At 31.7% G+C, this 13507-nt stretch overlaps 1 protein-coding gene across 3 annotated transcripts in view; it reads right to left on the reverse strand.

The window, feature by feature from the left end:
- The window catches only part of PHF14 (PHD finger protein 14), a 198157-nt gene that overhangs the window by 32893 nt on the left and 151757 nt on the right, over positions 1-13507 (reverse strand). Inside the window, exon 18 of one of the 3 annotated variants that reach the window (XM_079152052.1) lies at positions 7594-8152. The exons of the other annotated variants lie outside the window; for them this stretch is intronic. Coding sequence (XP_079008178.1) covers positions 8147-8152 — 6 coding nt within the window. The 3' untranslated portion in view covers positions 7594-8146. Of the gene's footprint in view, positions 1-7593; positions 8153-13507 lie in introns of those variants that run through there. 3 annotated transcript variants of the gene reach the window in all.

The following is a 13507-nucleotide window of genomic DNA, read 5'->3' on the forward strand; positions in this document are numbered from 1 at the left end:
CATAACTGCAGCAATGAATTGAAAGCTAAGGTTACATTTAACATTGCCAATGCAGGAAATTGTTACTCTTTAACACAGCTGGAGTTTTCAGTGAAGAAAAAAAGACATTTCTTTTCTGTGAAAACTATACAAAATATTTATATTTGGATAAACCTAAATTAAAACTGAAGAGCATTTCTAACAATTATAGTTAAGCCAGCTTATTAATGTAATTTTAAATGGTCTTCAAATAAAGAAAAAAAATTGAAAGCACAATTTGTTCATTCTGCCACTGAATTACATATTCAAATTATCATTGCAACAAAAATAACAAGATGAATCAACTTTTAGAAATCATTAGATACTAATATTCAAACTTTCCTTTCACAAACAAATGCATAAAGAATCAACTCTAAGAAAGAATGAGATCTAGCCATCTACCACAATATGGATAGGCTAAATTAAATAATCCAGATATAGAAAGGAAACTATTGCATGATCTCACTGTGGACTTAAAAAAATTTTTTTTTAAATGCAGACATATAAAAGCAAAACAATAGCTACCAGGAGAGGAAGAGAAGGTTGGAATGGAAGTGAACTAGGAGGTGCAGAAGATTCAAAGTATCAGATGTGAAAGATGAACAAGTCTAGAGATCTAATGGACAATAGGAAGACTACAGGTAATAAATTTGTACTATATTTGAGTTCATGCTAATTTTTAGTTTAGGTGCTCTTATCACACATACACCCCCACCCCAAAATAAACACAACAAAATAGTAATGAACTATGTGAGACAATGGATATATTAATCTGTTTTACTAAAGTAACCTTTTTATTACCAACATGTATCCCATAAACCACACTGTATACCTTAAATACACACAACAAAATTTATTTTTTAAAGAGAACAAAACAATTCCAATAACAACAAAAATTTTAATTGCTCACTTAGTATCATAAGCAAATGAATTTTAAATTTTAACAAATGGTACCCCACTATTATATTATGCACCAATATGTATAATAATTATAATGCCCCAATAAAAACACAAAAACTGAAACAAAAAAAATGTTGCTAGATCACCGAAACACTCATGTGTCAAAAAAAAAATTCTAGCAAAATTAAAAAACACCTAGAACATAATATAGGAAAAATCAAGGTGGCTGGGGATTGCTGATAACTGCTTGATACCCAAAGTATGAATCATGAAGAAAAAATGTCAGGTTGGACTTCACTGGAATTTAAACATTATGCTTTACAAAAGACAGTGTTCAGAAGACAAAACAAGAAGTTAATGAATTGGGGAAAATATCTACAAACTACATATCCAATACAGGACTGGCATTCAAAATATACAAAGAATGCAAATCCAACAATAAGAAAATAACCAATCAATTAAAAACAAGCAAAAGATCTGAAGTGCTACCTCACCAAAGATGACAAACACCTGTCAATGAAGCATGTGAAGACACTCAACATCACGTCATTAGAGAACTGTAAATAATAATGAGATACTACGACATGCCTCTTAGAATAGGGAACTATAAAAAGATTTGTGATTTACAGGGGTTTGAGGGCCAGGAAGGAGGACAGAATAGGTGGATCACAAGAGACTATTAGGGCACTATACAATTTTGTATGATATATATCATAATGTTGTATACATGTCATTACACATTTGTCAAAACCCAAAGAATGATTAACAAAAAGAGTACATCCTAATACAAATGACAGACTTCAATGAATACTATATTAATATTGGCTCCTCAGTTTTAATAAATTTACCACTCTAATGCAAGATGATAAGAGAAATTTAAGGAGACAGAAGGAAGAATAAGGGGCATACGGGAACTCTATTTTTAATTCAATTTTTCTGTGAAAACTAAAATGCCTCATTTAGAAAAAAACCAAAAGGCCATTAAAAAAGAAATTAAGAAAACATTTTTTTACTATATTTGCTACTTTTTAATCTATTATGCAGTTTTCTCTATTCAAATTGCATACATATTCTCTCTCTTCACGGATTTCCTTGTGCTTCAAACACCAGAAAGACCTTGGAAGTATGGTAGTACATGGCAAGTAGCAATTATAATTGCCTGGTTTCTTTCCATAGTACTTATCTGTATTTCCATAGTACTTATCTGTATCTTCTAATGGCATTTAAAACATTTTAAATCTTACATCTTAATTATATGCACATATGAATTTTACCAATATTACCAAGTTTTTTAAGGGCAAGAGTTATGTCTTATTATTTTAGTATATGTCAAGCACCTAGAAGACTATGTGGCACATCTTATGAACATTATCCAGATTTTCTCAATAAATTATATACCTATTGCAGATACATGGTAGATAACAAAGGAAGTACTTGTATATAAGGGCTACTTCTAAAATTTTACATAGAAAAACTAAAAACAGATCTTTTCTTTCAGATTAACTTTACACTCCTAAACAACTCAAATGTTCTTCAATCTGGAGAAGCAAACTTTTTTAAAAAAAGATTTAGAACTACAGCTCTATTCCAAAAATATCTGCTATAATCAAGAGTTATTATTAAATGTTAACAGAAATGCTGAGTGAACTAGGTAGAAATAGAAACTATTCTAAAAGAAGGATATGATTTTAAACTTGCTGAACAGATATTTTCTTATCTCTTATTCTCTGTCTTTTTTGCATATTTGGGTCATAGCTTGCAGAAATTTGTGCTTTTGACATCTATATTTCAATAAATAGCCTTGGGCCTATAAGGCAAAACTAGAAACTGCACTACTTCACTCCCTTGCAGCAAAATGTAGGTTTAAAAAATAATTTCAAAAACTAAACAGGAGATAGCTAAATATTTTAAATCTTAGAAAAAATTATGTGCAACATCCAGGTTCCCTATCTTCAAAGGAATATAAGAGATATATTCTGTCAGGACAGAATCTGTAATCCAGCTGGTAAAAAGAACCTAGACACAAAAAGAGAATAGTACTAAGGAATATCTGTTAAGAGCCAAGTGAACAATCTAACAAAAACAGTTGCAAACTAAATTTAGTCTAGTCCTGATGTTATGGTCTGGATGTGAGGTGTCTCCCAAAAAGCTCATGTGTCAAACAATGCAAGAAGGTTCAGAGGAGAAATGATTGGGTTGTGGGAGTCTTAACCCAATCCGTGAATTAATTCCTGATGGGGATTAACTGAGTGGTAATTGAAGTGGTAGGGTGTGGCTGGAGGAGGTGGGAATTGGGGTATGGCTTTGGGTATATATTTGGATTGGTAAGTAGACTCTCTTTCTGCTTTCTATCATCATGTGAGCTGTTTACCTCTGCTGTGCTCTTCTGCTATGATGTCCTGCTTCACCTCGAGCCCTGAAGAATGGAGCCAGCTGTCCATGGACTAAGACCTCTGAAACCATGAGCCTTCAAATAAACTTTTCGTCATCTACATTTGTTCTGGTCAGATCCTTTAGTCACAGCACAGACAAAAGCTGACTAAAACACCTGAGATGTGTGGGGAAACTGGGACTTAAAGTGTATGCTATGATTTGAATGTGGTTTGTTCTCCAAGAGTTCATGTGTTTGGAGATCTGGACCTCAATGTGGTAGTGTTGGGTGGAACCCATAAGAGGCAGGGTCTAGTGGAAGGTCTTAGGACACTGAGGCACTGTTCTGGGAGGAAATTGACGTAGTTCTCCTGGGACCCTGGCTTCTTCTTATGAGAGGGTTGTTTCAAAGAGAAAGATTAACTTTTGAATCTCTGGCTTCCTGTTTTACTATGTGGTATCTCTCTTTAGCACATATTCCAGCCACTATGATGCCGAAGATCCCTACCACAGCAGAGCAAATGTCAGTGCCAGGCCCCTAAACATCAAAAACTGGTGATCTAAACAATCCTCTTTTCTTTATGAAAACCCTGCCTCAGATACTTTATTATAGTACCATAAATGAATTAATACATTGAACATTTAATTTAAAAACAAGAACAAATCCAGATGAGGCTTTTTTGTAAAAGCAGGGATAGAAGGTGAGGGAGAAGGAAATAAATGGCTCTCATTTTTCTTCCTTGAATTTTCTGATCTGGAAATGTGAACAGTGATCTTTCGAAAGAATGACTGGGGAAAAGTTTAAAGGATGACTCAATGGGAATAGAAATCTAAGTACTGAAGAGAAAAAAGCGACCTTTTTTTTTCTTTGGGATAGGAAATAAGGCTGAGTTAGGGAAAGACTTATTTTTTGAGTTGAGAGGAGAAAAATAAAGATATGGCCCCATTTTCCAAGTGAAATAAGAGACAAGATAATCTTGAAAAAGTGAGGTTGCTGAGAATAAAACCAAAGAGTTGAGATATGTATGTGACAAAGATTTGAAATATCTGCTATAAAAAAAATCTTATAGAAAGCTCACAAAAGAGGGCAATGAAGGCTGGTTTAAATCAGGAGGAATAAATTTGTAGTAATCCTAAATTCATAATTTTCTCCATTTATTTCTGGCTAAAAAAAACACTTGAGATAAACCAATACAGAGGATCCATAGAGTCCCTTGTTATAATTGCAGAAATGAGTTATGGTAGGGGATTCTAATGTTTCTAATGGTAAGGTTAAAATGCTAAGTCACAAGTTTTAAAAGAGAAGAAGAAAGTCAGTAGGATAGTTGCCTAGACATCTTGAGAAAGATGAAGAACTGATACAAAATGTTTTTAAAATTAAAAAAAAGATAATTTAAGAAAGAGGGCTAAAAATGATCATGATTTGAATCATGGTGATAGGCATTTGACATTTTTATTATATCGTTTCATCCTCTTTAAAATAATTTGAAGACTTTTTGTTTAAAGCTGTCAAATTCAGACTGCAAATTTTTCTGTAATTTCACACTGTAAGTAAATTTAAAAAATACAACTAACTGTATTTGAGTCTATTAAGCAGGTTCCTATCTTAGGAAAACTTTTTACTGGTAAAGGAACACAAACATACCTGACAGATATATAGAATATCACACCGCCAAATGTTGCTTGGAAATGTGAAGGAGGAAAGAAAGACTGAAAGGAAGAGAAAATCTGGAGATTTTGGAAAAATTAAGTCAAGAAGAAAGCAAGTTCATCTCATTGTAAAAATCAGATACTTGTGTAGAAGATTTGGAAGAACTCAGAAAAGAAAGATAAAGATGACAATATTGTTCTCACATAGCACTTTGTCTTCTTGTAAAAGATTAGACAGTGTTTCCTGAAAATATTTACCTCATTCACACTCTTGTAAACTGACTAAAGAGTGGGAAAATTTAATTAATAATAATTAAACAGACAACTGGATACTAGGAGAAATTTCAAACTGAGTTATTAAGTAATGATTTCCTGTTGTGACTTGTTGAAACTGCTGCATTGAAACAATAAAATATGGTATGCTGGAATACCTCATATTCATGTTGCTTTAAGCTCCTTATACATCTCAAATTGATTTACAAATATATCCAATAATCTAAATTTATAAATCTGACTTTAGATATAGAATATAAAGAATAGTACTTCTCTTTAAAATTTGAGAGAATAGTTCACCCCCCCCAAGAACACAGAAGTGAACAATTGCTGACAAAAACGCTTTGATTCAAGCTGAACTTTTCAAAGTGATTCTAAAAAATTTTAACTTCTGTAGGCATACTTTAAGAGTTTCGAACCAGTGAAGCAGATAATCATTTGTAGCCATTATTGAAGGTACATTTAACAAAAAACCAACTTAACTTCAAGGAAGGTATAATACTACAACATAAACCTTTTAAGAACCTTCAGAGAAAACATTAAAATAAGTTGCATGTTAGGTGATATGAGATTGGATTTAGTATATGAATATAGTCAAAGGGGGGAAAAGAAGAGCAATATATTGAACCTACAAAAACTTACAGAAGTCAGGAATCACAAAAGAAGATAGTTGAGCGAGGTCACATGTGAAAATACAATAAAAAACAGTTTCATGCAAGGACCTTTGTCAGTGAGGTGGGAATCAATTTTTTAACATTTTGTAAGTGAGATAATAATTTCATACTCTGATTACACCAAAGAATTAACACCAAAATTGTCAGCAAAAGAATTAAACCAAATGGTTCTAAATTGTACCATATTTCATACACACTATGGTATAAACAAGCCATTGTTCTCAAATAAGAGGAATTTTTACTGTAAAGGAATGCTGACACTGGGGGAAAAAAAGAAACAAAAATCTTCCCATGTGTACACAAAGTGGCTGACACTGACAAATCAGAATATTCTTAAAACTATCTTTGCAAAGAAACAGAACACAGCTGGCTTTAGTTCCTTTTATATACATGTTTACAAACATCATAACTCAGGGCAACCATTAAAGAGAGAGATCTGATTCTGCTAAAATACAATGTTTAGTGCCTAGCTCACTCCCTACCCCCAATCATTTTTAGATCCCTTCCTCTCATCTCCCTCAAAAGTTCAACAGATGAGTTTCTGCTGGGTCTACATAAATCATCCGTAAGTGTCACGTGGCACCTCCCTTAACACAGATAATTATTTCACTGAATTTTATGAGGAAAGGACCTTGAGTTGTATTATCTTCCATATTCATCTTCCTACACTTTGACTAGGATCAACTTTACTAAATTTATTTGTTTTAGAAATAGCTCTAGGTTTTATTCCCTTATCTGTTAGAAAAATCCCACAATCCCACATAATATTTTTCCTTTTCCTTTTCCTATTACTAGTGGTGTTTGTTTATAACAGAACAATTATTCAAGCTTCTACATTATGAAAATCTAGAATGGTTTTAGGACAAAATCTGAGAATCCCTTGCAATAATGAATAGAAAAATATCTATTTCAGTATATGTGAAAGGTAGCTTCTACACAGACTCTGGAAGCAGGCAACCCTGGGTTTCAATCATGATACACCACTTCTTAGCTATGTAATCCTTAACTTCTCTGAACCTCCTTTTTTTTTTTTTTCCATCTGCACAAAGGAGATAAAAACAGTAACCTGAAGGTTTTGTTGAAGATTAAATGGGATTATATATTTTATGTGCTTTGATAATGCCACGTAGATGGTGGTACTCAATAAATGTTAACTGCCATTAATAGTAGTACGATATTTTATTTGTTTGACCAAGCAATTGCACTGACATAAAGGAATATTATCCATAAAGGAATATTGTACAGCACTTAAAAATTGGATAAGAAAAGAGTACTTAAGAACGTGGAAAACTGTCATATATGCAATTTTATGAACAAAGGCTACTATATAACAGAAAGCATAATGTGAAAACAATTATTAAAAAGTAGTTTACAGTAGGATAAATTATCAAATCATGAACAGAAATGTCATCTCTAGGTGCTTTAATTGCAGATAATTTAAAATAATTATTTTATTTAAAAAATTTCAAATTTTCCACAATGATTTATCTTTATAAGTAATCTTATAGATCAAAATCAAAACATATGTGATTTTTTTTTCCTGATTCCAACTTCTTTAGAAAAGTGGGTCAGAGAAAAGGAAAGAAAAAAAAAAGGAGAAAAAGAGTGAGAAGTAGATATTTTTTAAAGCAGGCTTTTACGTAAATAATATTAATTTGTTATATTAAATAAAATTCCTATTTTGAATTATTATTTTAGCTTTAAAATTAAAACTGAAAGTCTGATGCCACAAATATAGCATATTTAACCATATCTTCATAATAATATTTTACTTGGAGAGCAAGTTGATAGGTATTCTCTTATTCAAATAAATATCATTTAAACTCTGTATTCAGGTAGAGGAAATAGCCAACCAAAATTTTTTGGTAAATTTATTGCTACATTATATCATAATTATTACACAAAATGTAATATTTTAAGAGGCAGAAAGTCTCTTTTCTGAGAAACTTGCACTCAAAGAAATAGATGGACCATTAAATCCTAAATTCCAAATTTTCCTGTAGGAAAGTGGGTGTCTTATTGGACCTTAATAATAGATGCAGGCAGCACTATGAAAAACAGACTGTGAACCCTAGCAAAAAGACCAAAGAAATGGTCTACTAAGAAGATAGGAAAATACTGAAGGCAAGGAAGGAGTTTTTTAAAAGGTGGGTAAATTGCAAAGTGGATGAAAGATGAAGCAGGGTAATGGAGGAAGATTCTTGATGGAAACAAACAATTTAGAGCTTAGAGGCGATCCTTGGTGATCTTGCTGGGCAATTTCAGGACTGAAAAGAAGAAAGGAAATATGTTGGTAACCCAGGAAATCAGTACATTCAATCTGGATCATCAATCTATCTTTAATTTGCCAGCAGACTGAAAGACAATCTGGTTATGGAACAGTGAAGGATGAGAATGTTATCTTTAGGTATGATAAGTTAATACTTCAAGTACAGACAAAATCATGTACAAGACATTTAAAGGAGATCAGAGTCAAAAGCAGTAGTTCTTAAACTTTCATAATCACCTGTGTTGCTTATAAAAATGCTTATTCCCAAGCACCATTCCAGAGATATTGATTTAGCAGGTCACTGTGGGGCTTTCCATATTGCACATTTAGTGCAAATTTAGAAGACCCAAGTACAAGTGGTTTGCAGATTAATCACTTTAAAGGAAAAAATCACGGGCACTTGGTATGTTGACTGACAAGTAAAGAATATATCAAAGTATACTAAAAATTAGATGATTCTTTTTATTTCTGATAAAGCACAAGAAAGAACTGTTATTCTTGAGAGTAGAGTTCACCTAACCTGTTAAAGATGGTTTTAAGGGCCTTGTCAATGAGAAGTGAAGAGAATAACTTAACACGAAGCAGGACTGGACTAAGCTGGAACTAAAAGGAGTGTGGATCATAGTCTTAAAATATGTTTTACTTAGCATTTTTCCAAGGGAAAATGTGTCAAGAATTGCATATCCAGTATTCAGAGAGAGAGAGGATTCAGTTTTTAAAGTAACATGGAGATAAACAATACCATTAAGGAAGTATGTTATAATGATCCTTTCCACTGGGAAATAGGGCAGTGGCAGAGAAGGATACATCTATAGGGTGTACAGGCAGATTCTGAAGAATTTACATGTATAAATCAGTGTTCTTTAAATCACATGTATAAAACACTTATAGGGATTCTACCTTCCTAAAAGAAAAGAACAGCATCTGAGAATAAGTGCAACTTTCCTTATTTAAAAGTGATGCTTTCTCTTGGCATAAATGCCATAAGTATATTGAAAGCACATAATCGTGTTCTGACATTCTACATGTGTTTACACAATATACTCTGTAACCTTAATTTCCAGGGTCCACACATAATGTATATGTGCTAGGCTTGAAGAATCCCACGTTTCCATCTTTACACGTATTTAAATCTGTATACAATAAAGGATATGTTGCTGATATATGCCTATTTTCTAAATGCCATTGTTGGGTTTGAAGACTCTTATCAGAAACTGCATATACCCTGACAAAGTAGACTCTTTAATTATCTTACAAATATCTTGGATGGTTTATTATCTTTAATGTACTTTATATTTTCATGTCAGTTTCAACTTTATATTTTCAATAACTGACAAGGAAATAATACCCTTTCATATTCTATAGGAAATGTCTTGGATAGTTCTTCACCTGTTATTAAAACATGACTTCAGTTTAAAACAAGTTTTCCTTTTACGTCCTATCAGTTGGATCTTTTCCTATTATTCTTTTTATTGGAAACCTGACAGAGCTAGGAGATAAATATGAAGGCATATTTTAGTTTCTAAATATCATACATTCTACTTATAAAATAAATATATGTGATTCACAGAAGACTATGATTCCATAAGTGAATATGAATTACTATCCATATAAAAAGTTTCAACTCTGTAATAATGATACACAATCAATTTAGAAAATAATACCTGATGGAATAGTATATAATTTTGAAAGTCTAGAGAACCATGAATGCCCTGGTTTAAAAATTATTAATTGTAAAGATAGCTTTCATTGCCTCTTAACTCTAGCAAGAAATTAAAACAAATGGACATTTTTCTGCATGAAAAAGTTAAATATGACTAACTCTATTTAATGTGAAACTCTGAAAGAGATAGGAAAGATTTTTATTTCATGTGGGTGAAGGCAAAAAATAGAACAGAATTTCTCAGTATATTACTTTTTAAAAACATTTCTTACATTTGGAAATCAGAACTCATCACTAATGTGAACTCCTCTCTCTGTGGCTAAACTGCTTGTCATGTACTGAGCACATCTATTACTCTGTGTATTGCCATTCAGCCTTTTACAAAGAATAACTGTAAGTTCAGTTACTGAAGCAACTTGCTGAAAGTCACAAGCACTGTAAATGGTTCAGATCTAAACCCAGTCTGTTTTTCTCCCCAAGATCATAAAACTTTCCTCTATATCAGGTTGCAAACTTTGATTTTCTAGATAAATTACTCTAGTTTTCCTACTATACAATGCCTCAGATTATCCATCAATTTAATGGCAAAGTTTTATGGAAAAATAATTATTTTCACTTAAAGATACAAACTGCTTAGAGATATACATCCTAATTTCAGAAATGTCAAAAAATGAACAGAAAATGTAACATAATAGCACAATGCAGTTTCACTATGTCTCTAACCCCAATCTATAATTCCATATATTCAAAAAATGCTTTTAGAAAATGAAGATTACAATGTTTAAGTATATTTGACTTGAGAATGCAGTTCCATTAACTATTGGATTTCATTCTTTAAATTTTCTTAGCTTAGATTTGAAGATTTAAAGAAGCCTATCTTAGTTATAGACAAAAAGGTACATGCTTCCTAAACCACAGTGAGTTAGAACAACAAAAAAATTTAACAGCTAAGAAATTCTACAATATGATGAAATAATTAAGTGTTTACTAAATTAGAAGGAACAAATTAAGTATATCTATGTCTAGAATATGTGAAATCTCTCTGGTTTTTGAAGCTAAATCTTAGCCTTTTTTACTATTCAAGTGTCACTTTCACAACTCTGAGAATGGGCTAGCTTATTTCAATTAGGACCAACCAGTTCTTCACAGTGAATGTGTTTCTTATGCTACATATAAATACTGGAATAACAATTTTACATAATTATTATATTCCACATTCTCGCTGAATTTTATGACTATGACCAAGATTTACTGGTTTACTAAACAAACCAATTTTAATACTTCAAGTGCTAGGTTAAAAAGGTTACAATATTCTTTGTATTAACTTCTTTAAGGGCTGTAATAAAATAATTTTTTAGCTTCACACTCAGATTTTTCTATAGGTAACTTTATTTCTCTATAATAAAACTTAAAAACACAAAATGCTATTTTAAACTACAGGACAATATGAAGTTGGTTACTTTTAATAGGCATTTGCATGCATGGCACCCTACTGCATACTTTAACTAATTATCTCAGTTATGATTAAACTTCTCATCACATATGGTATTCCACAGCATGTTATATAAATGCATCAAGCCCGCATGACACCTAACTTAGAAAATGACTTGGTTTTTCAAGTTGATAGTAAGTGTAACTTAGAAAGTAATTTAATTTCTCAATTCTGTAAATTATTTATTGAATAATTTAGAAAAGATTTGTCTTTTTAGAGGTTTGAAGATTTTTCCTTTTTCTCTGAATATAAGAGTACATATGTCATAAGCATTGATAATCTTTATCTGGAAGAAAGAAATCAAATTTTCAAAAAGATCCTTAAGGAATACCTGCCCATGACTTATTCTGAAATGCACTTAATAGATATTGTATGGTTCTTGTGAAAAATCTTAGGTTATAGAACTGATGTATAAACAGATCAGTTGTATTTCTGATTCTATTACAAAAAAATGGCCTGTGAACAATCAGTTTTGCATAAAATTGTTACTTGACAAAATTATGTAGGAAGAGGTTTCAGAAAACATGTCCAGGATAATGAATCTAACACAAAACATCAGAAAAATGCAAGGTGAGTAGGAAATAATGACAAATAAGTTCAGTCCACTACATAAATGTTCAGTTTAACAACACACTCTACTATTTTTTTTTAACTGCACAGTACCGAGTATAATTAGTTGGATTATTAATGGCAGATCACTATTACTAGCCTCAAAATACAGCCACTCAATTAGAAACTAAGGAATTAAAAGACATTTTTACAATTTTACCTCTCAGGGAAAATGCGAGAGCAACTGACAACAGGCTGAATTAGTCTAGGACAAGAGCCTAGACTAGAAGATCAACTGGAATTTTGTGGGCTTTATCCTACTCAATAGCAAGGAAGAAATCTAAAGCTTACGTACAAAACTGTAGCCATGACTAAGGATAACCACTTCAGTTTTAATTCTTAGACTTTTAGTTAAAAGATTTGTTCTATGGGATTCTAATGTAGGAAATGGTACAAAAAATGTTTTTTCCAGATTTTTACAATAAAAAGGTAAATCAAAACTTAATAAAGCACGTTTTTGTAAGCTCTAAAGCTTATTATACAAATTCTAGGTAAGTAGTAAATTTAGACAGTTAAACGGTATGAGTTTTACCTGCAAATAATTTCTCTGTCAACCATGATCAATTCAGAAACTTCAAATTCAACCTACTGTCACATAAAATCCCAGAGGTCAAATGAATAGTTAAAATATTAAAAAGTTCTTTTTTATGGGTCAGTTATATGCTTCAAATTTGAATGAACTTTTAAAGGATAATTCATTTCAATTTTATATTTTTCATAAATCTTCACAATACATAAAACTGAGACATTCAATTTCCAATATTACCAGGTTCAATTAAATGTGCTTGTTTAATGTATTGTGGCAAGATATTCCTTGGAGAGATTGTCTGCTTAGTTCTTAAAGAGACATAATTCTCAATGGCTGTTTTACTTGAAAATAAATATACACATATTATTTTGATATATCAGTTATAGAATTCTAATTGCTCAAGGCAGAAATGTGGAAAGTAAAACAAATTTTAGAAATTATACTGCTGTTACTCAGAGATTTCTAACACAGATTATTATCAAGAAATACCACTTGCTTCAGCTGGTATGTCATGCATTTGTAGTTCCAGAAAGTCTTCCATAAGAGATTTAGATGGGATTTCTAGGCATTTAAATTCATAATTTATTACTGCTCAAAAAGGGTAGCACACTAGAAAGATCAAATAAGAGAACCAAATCGAAGTCTCCAAACTAAGACAACTTGTTTTGTAGGAGAGAAGTAATGACCTGTCATGTTTATTTGATGGCTCTTCACAAGCCAGGATGAAAGCTAGAATAGTATCTGACACAGTCACTGTAAAGTACATGACATGTACTTAAATCCTCAGTGGCACCAGTGAATATACTTCATTTGGAGGAAACCCTTTAAAAAAAATATTTACACATGTTCACTTAACCACTTCAAGACAAGTTATCTTCATTTTGGGAGTTTCAGCAGATACAAGCTGCGGGGCTCTATATCAAGTATATCCTCAAAAAAACTGAATGGTGAACTCTGCCCTATTTTAAAAAAATACAATATAAAATCTGCTTTACATCTTATGTAAAAATACACAATATAATTTTAAAACACCAATTGTTAAAAATTAGCTTAGATTAAT

The sequence above is a fragment of the Sciurus vulgaris genome (assembly GCF_902686455.1).
Source record: "Sciurus vulgaris genome assembly, chromosome: 8".
Classification (NCBI taxonomy): Eukaryota; Metazoa; Chordata; class Mammalia; order Rodentia; family Sciuridae; genus Sciurus; species Sciurus vulgaris.